Genomic DNA, 12113 nt, shown 5'->3' with positions numbered 1-12113 from the left:
AGAGAGCCATGTGCTGGAGTTCCAGCCGCCAGACTTCAAACACATCCAGCATGGACACGCTGCTTCTAGTGAACACCTCAACCCCTGTTCAAACAATACTGACCCAATACTGACCAGTGTCCACTCTTTATACTGACTCTCAGGGTTTATTAATAACACAACTCTCTGTTCTGTAATGATCTGGGGATACTGTACATGTCATGGGAATAGAGAGAGAGAGAGAGACAGACAGAGAGAGGGTGAGAGAGAAATGACAAGGAGAGATAGAGGAGATTTTGAGAGAGAGAGAGAGAGAGAGAGAGAGAGAGGGAAAGAATGATGCAAGGAGAGAGAGTGAGGGGGTAGAGAGAGACAGAGAGATAGAGAGGATGATAGAGAGACGGGGGGTGGTGAGAGGATGATAGAGCGAGAGATTGAGAGACTAAACAGACAGAGAGGAATGGGAACAACTTCCTCACAATACAGGTTTATCAGGTCCTGAGTGACGACATTCTCTCTCTCTCTCTCTCTCTCTCACACACAGTGACTACAACACCGAACTATTTCCGTATTACAAACCAACAAAGAGGAACACCGATACGGAGAATGTAAACGTGTGTGTGTGTATGTGAGAAAGAGCGTGTGTGTGTGAGAGCGTGTGTGTGAGAGCGTGTGTGTGAGAGCGTGTGTGTGAGTGTGTGTGTGTGTATGTGAGAAAGAGAGTGTGTGTGTGAGAGCGTGTGTGTGAGAGCGTGTGTGTGAGTGTGTGTGTGTGTATGTGAGAAAGAGCGTGTGTGTGTGAGAGCGTGTGTGAGAGCGTGTGTGTGAGAGTGTGACGAATAGCTAATCTCTCATGTAGTTCTTAATGTCAATGCTTCCAATACCTTAACAGAGAGTGACAGACATGAACACACATCTCTCTCTCTCTCTCTTTCTCTCTCTCTCTCCTTGTATCATTCTCTCTCTCTTTCTGTCTCTCTCTCCTTGTATCATTCTCTCTCTCTCTCTCTCTCTCTCTCTGTGTCTGTCTTCGTCTTCTTCTCTCTCTCTCTCTCTCTCTCACACACACAAAATCTATTCTGAGGGGAAAGTTTCTCATTTAATGTTGTGTCAAAAAAATCTAAATAACAACAATATATTATAAACAAGATATGGCTTTAAAATGACGATGATGATGATTATTCCTGACTTTATGAGTGATTAAATTGCTGACATGTAAACATAGAAACAGCACATGATTTAAGAAAAAACAAACAAACCCCCCCCCCAAACTTTCACGTTAACTATAAATAAAAGCAACAATAATTAAATCTATTTCAATAAATAAATAATATTAAATTAAACTAATTGATAAACAATCTCTGAACTGCGAGTAACACAATGCTAACTTAGTTTTAGCCTCAAAGCTAACTGACAGACTTTATTCCGAAAACACTACAGAGACTATATAGAGGTTTATACACCGATTTAAGAATCTTAACGTGAAATAAAAATAAAAAATAATAAAAATAATAAAGTGTGTCGGTCCTCGGCACGCGCTTACCCGCGGTAGTAGGCCTTGACCCGGACCTGGTGAGGGTTGTCGCCCGGGTGGCTCGCGCTGCTGTCCCGCAAAGTCGGCATCCTCAGCGCCGAGAGCGAGCGAGCGAATGCTAAGCTAGCTAACTGCGCTAACTGCCAGTCGTCTGAGCGACAACTAACACAAACAGGACAACTAATAAAACTTTATATTCACGCTTTAGATTAAAAAATACTAAAAAAGAAAATAATAAATCCCCTGAAATAAAGAGCGTAGATCCTGTAAAAGTGTGAGGAGGAGCACCGGATCTCTCCAGTCACAGGAACAACTGAGGAGCCCAAACTTCTCCAGACACAGGCAGAATTCCAAATAGATCTCCACTTCCTGTTGTCGCGCACTTCCCGGTATAGAATCCACACTTTATTCCAGTGCACTAGGTCCAGGTGAGAAGTACAATTGGAATCCAGCCAATGAGGAACGAGTTGGACTGAACCAAGTGTGGAATGCGCAGGGGAAGCGAGTGTAAACATATCCATAGTTAAAAAAAAGTACAAAACAATGCAGCGAAAGTCACGCTTCTAGAGATGATGTTCTGAGTCAACGGATTAGTCGTTAGAAGCATCCAAATAAGTTATGTGTGTGTATTTTATTTTTTATTTTTGTGGACGGACCCGTTGAATGGATAGAGTCGCATACAGATTATACCAACTGAGCTTCTGGGAGGGGGATGGGGGTGAGGGTTAGTGGAATGCGTTTGCTGTGTAATGGCTGAACGTGATAGCTACAATAACAACAACAAAATGTGAAAATAAGAATCATTTGTTTTTTTTAATTTTTTTTTAAAAAGTCTTTACCCTAGTCTCTCACTATATTCTGCCTGTAATGGCTTATGGAAAGCTGGCTGTACACAAGGAGCCATGTGACGTCACACACCTTGTAGAACACATCTAATTCCAGACCCATGGGGATTAAGATGAAGTCAGTCCTCCTTGTCAATCTTTAGCGGGAAATGTAGCTTTTGGAGAATTTGTTCATCTTCAGTAAGATATTTATGCTGGTCAGGATGATGGTACATGGTGTGTGTTTGGGCTCTGATGCTCCAGTTACGTGAGGTGAATATGGATATATAAATGCACATTAAAGCACGTGAGAATAAAGTTAAACGTTACTGAGATAAGCTAGTTCGAAAGTCCAGTGTCCCTCCTCAGCACCAGATGCAGACAAGGTTAAATTTATTTCAGGAGCTGTTTGTTCTGCCTGACCCATCCAGATGTTCTACCTCTGGTCAGAGTCTCGTGGCTTGGTGGTGCTCACTGATGCTGTGTGGTCAGCCTGTGACCAGGAGACAGCCATGGACAGAGCCACTTGCAGACTATCACACCGTCTCAGATCTGCCATTACATCTATTATCTTGTGACAGCAAGGAATTAGTGTCTATAATGACCTCAGAAACTACACTGACTCAGAACTCTGATCTCACGTGTGATCTTGCGTTATTTCCTTATTATTTCTGGCGTACGTTCGGTTGTGAAACGCAGTTTGTGGAACAAACAGAGTTGTCTGCGATTCTTCCTAATGTGAAGTCATACAGTGTGAAAGCTCCTGTCGGCGATCCATTGTGCAGTGTGAACACAGCAGTGACTGAATGCTATCCTAGATAGTCATGTAGTGTGAGAGCAACAGTAATCTGATGACTTTGAAAATCGTGCAGTGTGAACCCGGCATTAAAAGAACCATTGGGCCTATAAGGGGTGCCAGAGGATTACTGCATCCTGTCCTTTAAACTTCAGTTGAAGAACGTTAAACCAGATGGCCTTTCTTGCCAGTGGGACCCAATAGCTGAGGACCCCAACCCCCAGCCGATAATTCCATCTCCCAAAATAGTTGCACCTCTACGCTGGGGTTTGGAACAAGTGGTCCGCCAGGCACTCCAGCAGGAGCCAGATCCAGGTGGCGGCCCACCAAATAGTCTCTCTGTGCCAAGGTCAATCCGACCACAGGTTCTCTCCTGGGGCCACACCTCACCATTTGCTGGTCACCGGTTCTGGTGGCCCACCATGTATAAAGTTGTACGGACCTATGTCACAGGCTCCCAGACTTATGCCCAAAACATGGAGCCTCAAACATGTCTGCATGGCTTACTTCAACCCCTTCTCATACCATCTCTCCTATGGTCACACAGTTCCCTGGACTTTGTCACTGGCTTACCAGTGTCTCAGGAGATGGGGCGATACTTGAAGTGGTGGACCAGTTTTCGAAAGCCTGTAAATTTATTCCACTGCCCAAACTCCCCTCAGCCAAGGAGATTGCCGACCACCTCCTGCATAATGTAGTAAGGACACACACTTTCCATCTGGCTTGGTCTCTGATTGAGGCCCCCAATTTACTAGTCAGTTCTAGAGGACCTTTTGCTGTCTAGTAGGTGCTACAGTGAGCCTAGGTCTCATTGGTTTGATTCCCACTCTTGACGTCAGCACACATTTCCATTTTTATTATTAATGAGGTCATCTGCTCCTGATTATTGATCTGGCTTCCTGCCCAGTTTCTCACCTCTTTATCCAATTGGACAATGGACCCTGCTCAGTCTCACTCCCACTCTTCCCCATAACAGTATGCCCATACCAGACTGTGAGCCAACAAGTCCGGAGCAGATATGGCAGGTTGTTTCCCTGAAATTCCAGAACAGGTGGGGCAGATCCAGGTCCTGCTTCAGCTCCAGGCAGCTTCTGGAACAGGCAATGCCCCAGGGATAGCCCCTAATCCAGCCTTCCAGAGCCAGTGACACCCATAGTTGCTGAGATGTGCTTGAACCCCCCAAAGATAGCTTTCATGATTGCCCTTCTAATGGGTAAAGCTCTGGAGTGGGCTACAGCAGTCTGGCAGAACCACCTGCAAGACCACCCCACAGTTGATTCGTTCACTGCAGCACTGTGGAGCACTTTTGACCACCCATTTGGTGGGCAGGGTCTGACCTCTGCTGGAGGCATCAGGTTGTATGCTCAGTAGATAATTACACCATTGATTTTCGACCCGTGGCAGCTATCTAGGGCTGGAATGTCCAGGCTCTCCAGGGACTCTCTGAGGAGAGGAAGGATGAGTTGGCTGCTCATGACCCTCCTGAGGATTTGGAGGCCCTGTACAAGGTAGGTATACATCTAGACTCTTCTCTGTTTTGGCACCAAGGTGGTGGGATGAACTTCCCCTAGATGTCCTTACATCCGAGTCACTGACTGTCTTCAAATGATGGATGAAGACCAAACTCTTCCTGAAACACTTAAACTAGCTGTTATTTTTCCCTGTTTGTTTGATATATTGTTGTATGTAGAAAAAAAAACAATTCCCAACTCTTAGGTTTTTAGGTTTATGGTATCCTAACACTGTGAGCACTCTTGTATGTCACATGGAGCGCCTGCCAAATGCCATAAATGTAAATGTAAATCCATCTGGCTTGGTATCTGTTCGAGGCCCCCAATTTGCTAGTAAGCTCTGGAGGGCCTCTTGCCGTCTAGTAGGTGCTACAGAGCCTATCATCAGGGTTTTACCAAGAGTCAAAAAGTCAGACAGAGAGAGTTAACCAAGATCTGGTGCATACCCTCCATTGTCTGGCCTCCTCCAATCCCTCAACAGGTAAAATACCTGCCGTAGTATGACCATAACACACACTTTGGGTATGTCGCCTTTTGAGTGCTAATTAGGACAGGAGATTCACGGCATGAAAGTGCTTCTGTTAAATCTGCAATCATGTCAACATGGACCAGAATCAGCAAGGATTGTTTCAATCATCTTGTGAAATCCATGGCATGAAGAATTGAAGAGAGGCCTTGGCTATTATTTAGTACAGTGTTCCTAATAAAGTGCTCTGTGAGTCACACAAAGTGATTAATTACTCAGGTTTTGTAATGTGGATTTCTCACACACTCTTACACATCGTTGGAATTTATACTATTGGTAGGTGATGTTGTCAGTGTTAGCATTAGTGTTAGCAAGCCCTTATATAATAACTGATGTTGATTTTATTCTTAATGTTCTTCAGCTACTTGTACATAATGAAGCTGAATCTTCTTCATCTCCTTTATCTTATTGGTGAGAACATGCATATTTATAATACATATTTATAAACAATGAATTCATGAAATTTGAACATGAAAGTGTTCATTTCTCAATGCTTCTCAACTATAAATGCTAGTTTAAGTACCTCAGAAAGATGAAGGTATTCAGACATCATGTGAAGACTGCTAGTGACTTTATGGGATGTTCATTACACCAGGTGCCAGATTAGTGAGAACTATATCTCCAGATTACAGCATATCCAATAAGTTATACATTAAAAAAAAGGCCTAGTTCTTAAATTTCATATTGGTTTCTACGTTTTGAAATTTCAAGCTTGATAGTTTAAGAAGAATCTAGAAGCTGATTATAGAGTTCGAACCAATCAGTTCCTGTCAGATTTCACAATTCAAGGTTCACAGGCAACAGTCGCTAAAACAAATTAAAGATATGAATCATAATAAATGAATCACTCATCCGTGTGAAAATGGATTGTTTTATTTCATGGTAATGTCTTTGGCCTTGTTCTAGCCTCATTATTTGTTCAAATTAGCATATTAATACCAATAATGCTACTGTTAAAAAAGAGGCAAAAGAGTAAAAGAGACATCAACAATCTCTAAAATCTCTATAAACATTTAATGAAAGGTTGTTTATGACATAGACACTGATGGGAATTATGATATGGGATTTAATAGCAGGTTGAAATGAAAGTGCTGAAGTTCCACTGAAGACCTGGAGAAACAGCAGCCTTCACATGCCACATAGAATCAGTCTGAGGAATAATTTAAGTCTATTGTTACTATATCTAATCAGCAGAAGACTTCAAATGAATACTAAAATTTGTGTTTAATTTGACCTTCATAAATTACTGAAATGTTTAGCTTCTCACCTGAATATTTTTACATTAATAAGTCTGTACAATTTCTAGACTATGTGGAGTCTGAGTGGAGTCCACATAGAAATAATTACATACAAAATACAAAATAATTAGCCATTGATGTAGTAGACACTAGCTGGGTAAATAAGCCAAACCCCCTCTGTTGCATATAATAAATAAATGACAAATATTGTTGTAACAGGTATTGTTCCAGTCACCATGTCTATCCTATTGGCCCCAATCCTGATCAAGCAATCCATGACATGGACAGATGCACAGAAATACTGCAAGAGTACACACTTCGACTTGGCCCAGTCTAAAACTGCAATCTTGTGATGCTACGAAGCATTTTAGCAAAACAAAACATAACAGGGCTTTTCTGGCTTGGACTGTACAATGACTTTGACACCTGGCGCTGGTCCCAGAATGATCTCCCGTTGAAGAATATAACACTAAGAAGGTGGGGCAGTGGAGAGCCTAATAACATGTATGGGCACGAGTCGTGTGCTGCAATAGACCAAAAAGGGCTGTGGTGGGATACGGTGTGCACAGGTCCAAAAACCTTCATATGCTATGATGGTGAGTGAACAGGTTTTCCTTTGCTTGAGCTTTTCTTATCCTTGTATTCGAAAACCCGGGGATTCCCCGAGTGCACTGTGAAATTTTTACACGTTTTAATGATGAAGGTGGGGTCATAATCACACAAAGCCTCCTCTGAAGTAGAACCAAAACTTTTGACTCTTATTTTTAGTAGAACTGCAAAACATGCACTGAAAATCTCTATTATAATGTTATAATGTATACTTGTTCTCTAAATTTTATTGAAAGTAATGTGGAAAACATGAATCATCAGAAACAAAAGTTTATAACCATCAAAAACTGGGGGAATCACAGACATCCCTGACATTTTAGTGATTAGAATAAAATTTTTGATTGATTTTACAGCTTCTGGTGTGAACAAGTTTGTTGGTGTCCCTACTCTGATGACTTGGGTTGATGCTCAGAGTTACTGTAGACAGCATTATACAGACCTGGCCAGTGCCTTCGACCTCTCAGATAACAACCTGCTACAGCAAGTGGCAACAACCCTGGGGTTTTCTTGGTTCGGTTTATTCAGGGATGAATGGAAATGGGTAGATGGGACCCAAGTGGACAAACTCTTGTGGCAATCCCCACTGCCCGATAATGCATATCCCCAGGAAAACTGTGGGACGTTAACCAGCGGAAAACTTGATGATAAAAAGTGCACCAATGTGTACTATTTTTTCTGTGACACTGGTGAGTTCTTCACTACATGGCTACACTTCCAAATCTTAACCTAAAAAAAAATATTTCCCTCAAGAACCTTTTATGGTGTGCTGAGTTCTTCTTGTTCTTTTGGCTGCTCCCTGTTTGCAGTTGCCACAGCGGATCATTTACATTTCATTTACGGCATTTGGCAGATGCTCTTATCCAGAGTGATGTACAAGAATGCCTTGAAATCTCCATCAATGAATACGTTAACACTGGCTCAAAATCTCACAGACTTTGGATACCATACCATCAGCCTAAAAACCTAATTGTTTTTTTTTAATGTGCGTACAACAATACATAAAATAGACAGAGAAAACAAGAGCTAGTGTAAGTTTTTCTGAAAGAGGTAGAGCTTCAGTCATTTGAAGGCGGTCAGTGACTCAGCTGGTCAGACATCTCGGGGACGTTCATTCCACCACCTCGGTGCCAGTACAGAGAAGAGTCTAGATGTATAGCTACCTTTTTCCCTGAGAAATGGTGGACCAGTCCAGCAGTGCTAGTGGATATGAGGGTGTAAAGTGCAGTGTGAGGAGTAATGAGAGCTTTGAGATAAGATGGTCCTGGTCCATTCTTAGCTTTTTAGGCAAGCATCAGTGTTTTGAATCTGATGCAGCTACCAGAAGCCAGTGGAGGAGCAGCAGTGGGGTGGAAGAACTTAGGCAGGTCAAAAACAAGTGCAGCTGCATTTTAGATCATTTGCAGTGGACGAAGTGCATTTAGAGGAAGACCTGCCAGTAGAGAGTTGCAGTAGTCCAGTCTCAAAATGACCAGAGACTGAACAGGCACCTGAGTAGCCTGTGTGGATAGGAATGGATAGAAACTATGTTGTACAGTAGAAACCAACATGAGTGTGTCACATTAGCAACATGGGAGGAAAAGGACAGATGATTGACCATAGTTACCCAAAGGTTTCAAGCAGTGGTCGAAGGGGAGATCAGGGAGTTCCGACATATCACAAGATCCTGGGTTGTGAGGAGTTGGTGCCTCCACTGGTGCAGAATCCAGACCCAAATGCAGGGATAAGATGAAAAAAGTGAGTATTTTATTAATAAATAACAAAAAGTAGAGAGGCCTGGAAACACTGGGGAAAACTAGGCAACTATGTACAAAATAACAAACACAAAAACAAACAGCAGAAACCAGGCAGTTAAGCAAAAGACAGCAGGGAAAAATAGGGAAGGTAATCATTGAAACATAAGGAACAGGTGTGCAAAGGCGGGGAAAGGGAGGAAGGATTGGATGGGGCAAGCACATGTACAAAAACAACATAAACAAAAGCACATAGGAACATAAAGGAACCCTGACAGACTGCCCTCTGGTGTTCTGGCAAGAAAACTGTCCAGCAGTCCATGAGATATTGCAGGACCTTGGGCTGGGGATAAATCACCTGGGATGACAAGCAGTTCAGTTTTGCTGGGATTGAGTTTCAACTGATGAGCTGTCATCCAAGATGAAATGTCCGCCAGACCCACTAAGATCCGAGCAGAAGCTGTGAGAAGATAAGTTGGGTGTCATTGCCACAGCATTGGTATGAGAACCCATGTGAGGATATACACTATATTGCCAAAAGTATTCGCTCACCCATCCAAATAATCAGAATCAGGTGTTCCAATCACTTCCATGGCCACAGGTGTATAAAATCAAGCACCTAGGCATGCAGACTGTTTTTACAAACATTTGTGAAAGAATGGGTCGCTCTCAGGAGCTCAGTGAATTCCAGCGTGGAACTGTGATAGGATGCCACCTGTGCAACAAATCCAGTCGTGAAATTTCCTCGCTCCTAAATATTCCACAGTCAACTGTCAGCTGTATTATAAGAACGTGGAAGTGTTTGGGAACGACAGCAACTCAGCCACGAAGTGGTAGGCCACGTAAACTGACGGAGCGGGGTCAGCGGATGCTGAGGCGCATAGTGCGAAGAGGTCGCCAACTTTCTGCAGAGTCAATCGCTACAGACCTCCAAACTTCATGTGGCCTTCAGATTAGCTCAAGAACAGTGCGCAGAGAGCTTCATGGAATGGGTTTCCATGGCCGAGCAGCTGCATCCAAGCCATACATCACCAAGTGCAATGCAAAGCGTCAGATGCAGTGGTGTAAAGCACGCCACCACTGGACTCTAGAGCGGTGGAGACGCGTTCTCTGGAGTGACGAATCGCGCTTCTCCATCTGGCAATCTGATGGACGAGTCTGGGTTTGGCGGTTGCCAGGAGAACGGTACTTGTCTGACTGCATTGTGCCAAGTGTAAAGTTTGGTGGAGGGGGGATTATGGTGTGGGGTTGTTTTTCAGGAGCTGGGCTTGGCCCCTTAGTTCCAGTGAAAGGAACTCTGAATGCTTCAGCATACCAAGACATTTTGGACAATTCCATGCTCCCCACTTTGTGGGAACAGTTTGGAGCTGGCCCCTTCCTCTTCCAACATGACTGTGCACCAGTGACCAAAGCAAGGTCCATAAAGACATGGATGACAGAGTCTGGTGTGGATGAACTTGACTGGCCTGCACAGAGTCCTGACCTCAACCCGATAGAACACCTTTGGGATGAATTAGAGCGGAGACTGAGAGCCAGGCCTTCTCGTCCAACATCAGTGTGTGACCTCACAAATGCGCTTCTGGAAGAATGGTCAAAAATTCCCATAAACACACTCCTAAACCTTGTGGACAGCCTTCCCAGAAGAGTTGAAGCTGTTAGAGCTGCAAAGGGTGGACCGACGTCATATTGAACCCTATGGATTAGGAATGGGATGTCACTTAAGTTCATATGCGAGTCAAGGCAGGTGAGCGAATACTTTTGGCAATATAGTGTATGTATGCAACACAGACATATTCTACACTATCTACTTGATTTCTTTTATTTACTATAAAATCCTTGACCCACTAACACTAGTACTCTCTATTCTGTCTACTTTTTATTCTTTTTATTTATTATGAACAAAAAACAAAAAACTATGTTAGACTAAACGAGACTTGTCACAGCACAGCACTTACATATTGTTGCTTGTTTGGTGGTTTGATTTTATCTATTGTAAGTTGCTTTGGATAAAAGTGTCAGTCTGCCAAATGATTATGTACATATCATGTAAATGTAATTCTGACCGATCTGCTCCCTTACTGGTGAACATGGCTGTGATTTTGCAGCACTTTGCTGCGTCTGTGGCCAGGGATTTTCTCCTTTTTATACACTCCCTCTCTGCTCCTCCTTTTTGTTTTTGCTCCATTTTTTGCATGATTGTCGAAGATATATGGTGTGTTCGACTTGAAGCGGTGCTGGGCAGTCCGATTGGTGTATGACATCAAAGTATCGTTAGAGTGATTTTAGAGCATATTTTAGCGCACACTCTTAAGTCACTCTCACGGTACTTTGACGTCATATACTAATCTGTCTGCGCAGCGCCGCTTCAAGTCGAACACACCTATTGCCTGCCTCTGGAAATAGCCAATTAGGCAGTGGGTCATGTGGTGATGTCGATTTCCTGATTTGTAGATTAAGAGGTTCTTCAACTAATTTCTAGCTGCATACCAGCCTATCACATGTCAAGGTGATCAACTGCACAACAGCAGGGTTTATATGGTCTTACAATAAAACAAAAGCATTTTGTGGATTTGTCTATAAATGTGTTACTCGATTAATGGCCGAGCTGTAAGTCATAACCATTGCAAATACACTCACAGGGCACTTTATTAGGAACACATGTACTCCTACTAATTCATGCAGTAATCAGCCAGTCATGTGGCATTAGTACAAATGTATAAAATAATGCAGATATGGCCAGCAACTTCAGGTAGTGTTCACATCAACCATCAGAATGAAGACAATATGTGACCTTGAAGATTTTGACTTTGCCAAGCTTGTTGGTGGCAGTTTGAGGGCTGGTTGGAATATTTTATAAATGCTGACCTCCTGGGATTTTCACACAACAATCTCTATCCCTTACACTGAATGGTGAAATAAATAAAAAAATATCCAGTGAACTGTTAGTTCTGCAGATGGAAACACCTTGTGTTCGCTGATCCACTTCTGTGCGCTCCTAGAAACATTGCTTCTGTGTTCATATAGCATAGTGGATAACGCTTTGGGTCTCTGAACATTGAATACAGTCTCCATGGAGTCCCACTCTTGTCAGCACACATTTCCATTTTTATTATTATTGAGGTCATCTCTTGGTTAGTTGCATTCCTCCTTGTCTGCTCCTGATTATTGATCCGGCCCAGTTTCTCACCTCTTTATCCAATTGGGTAACAAGCCCTGATCAGTACTCACTTTCACATTCAGATGTAAGTGAATGCTAATTGCTGTGTTGTTTGGGGGATGTGATGTGCTGATGCATGCCCGTGTCCAACAGAGAAAAGGGCTTGAATGAATAAACAAACAAAAAAAACTTCCATATCGTTGTTTGTA

General features: G+C 42.8%; 1 protein-coding gene across 1 annotated transcript in view; it reads right to left on the bottom strand.

Annotated features, from left to right (window-relative positions):
- The window catches only part of prkci (protein kinase C, iota), a 15137-nt gene extending 13435 nt beyond the window's left edge, over positions 1-1702 (bottom strand). The window contains exon 1 of the mRNA XM_058395550.1: positions 1523-1702. Within this exon, the coding sequence (XP_058251533.1) occupies positions 1523-1602 (80 nt within the window). The 5' untranslated portion in view covers positions 1603-1702. The remainder of the gene's footprint in view (positions 1-1522) is intronic.
- Positions 1703-12113: the final 10411 nt, after the last annotated feature.

Source organism: Hemibagrus wyckioides, linkage group LG07, assembly GCF_019097595.1.
Source record: "Hemibagrus wyckioides isolate EC202008001 linkage group LG07, SWU_Hwy_1.0, whole genome shotgun sequence".
Lineage (NCBI taxonomy): Eukaryota > Metazoa > Chordata > Actinopteri > Siluriformes > Bagridae > Hemibagrus > Hemibagrus wyckioides.
Note: the sequence above shows the minus strand (reverse complement) of the source record. Positions and strands in the feature narration are given on the sequence as shown.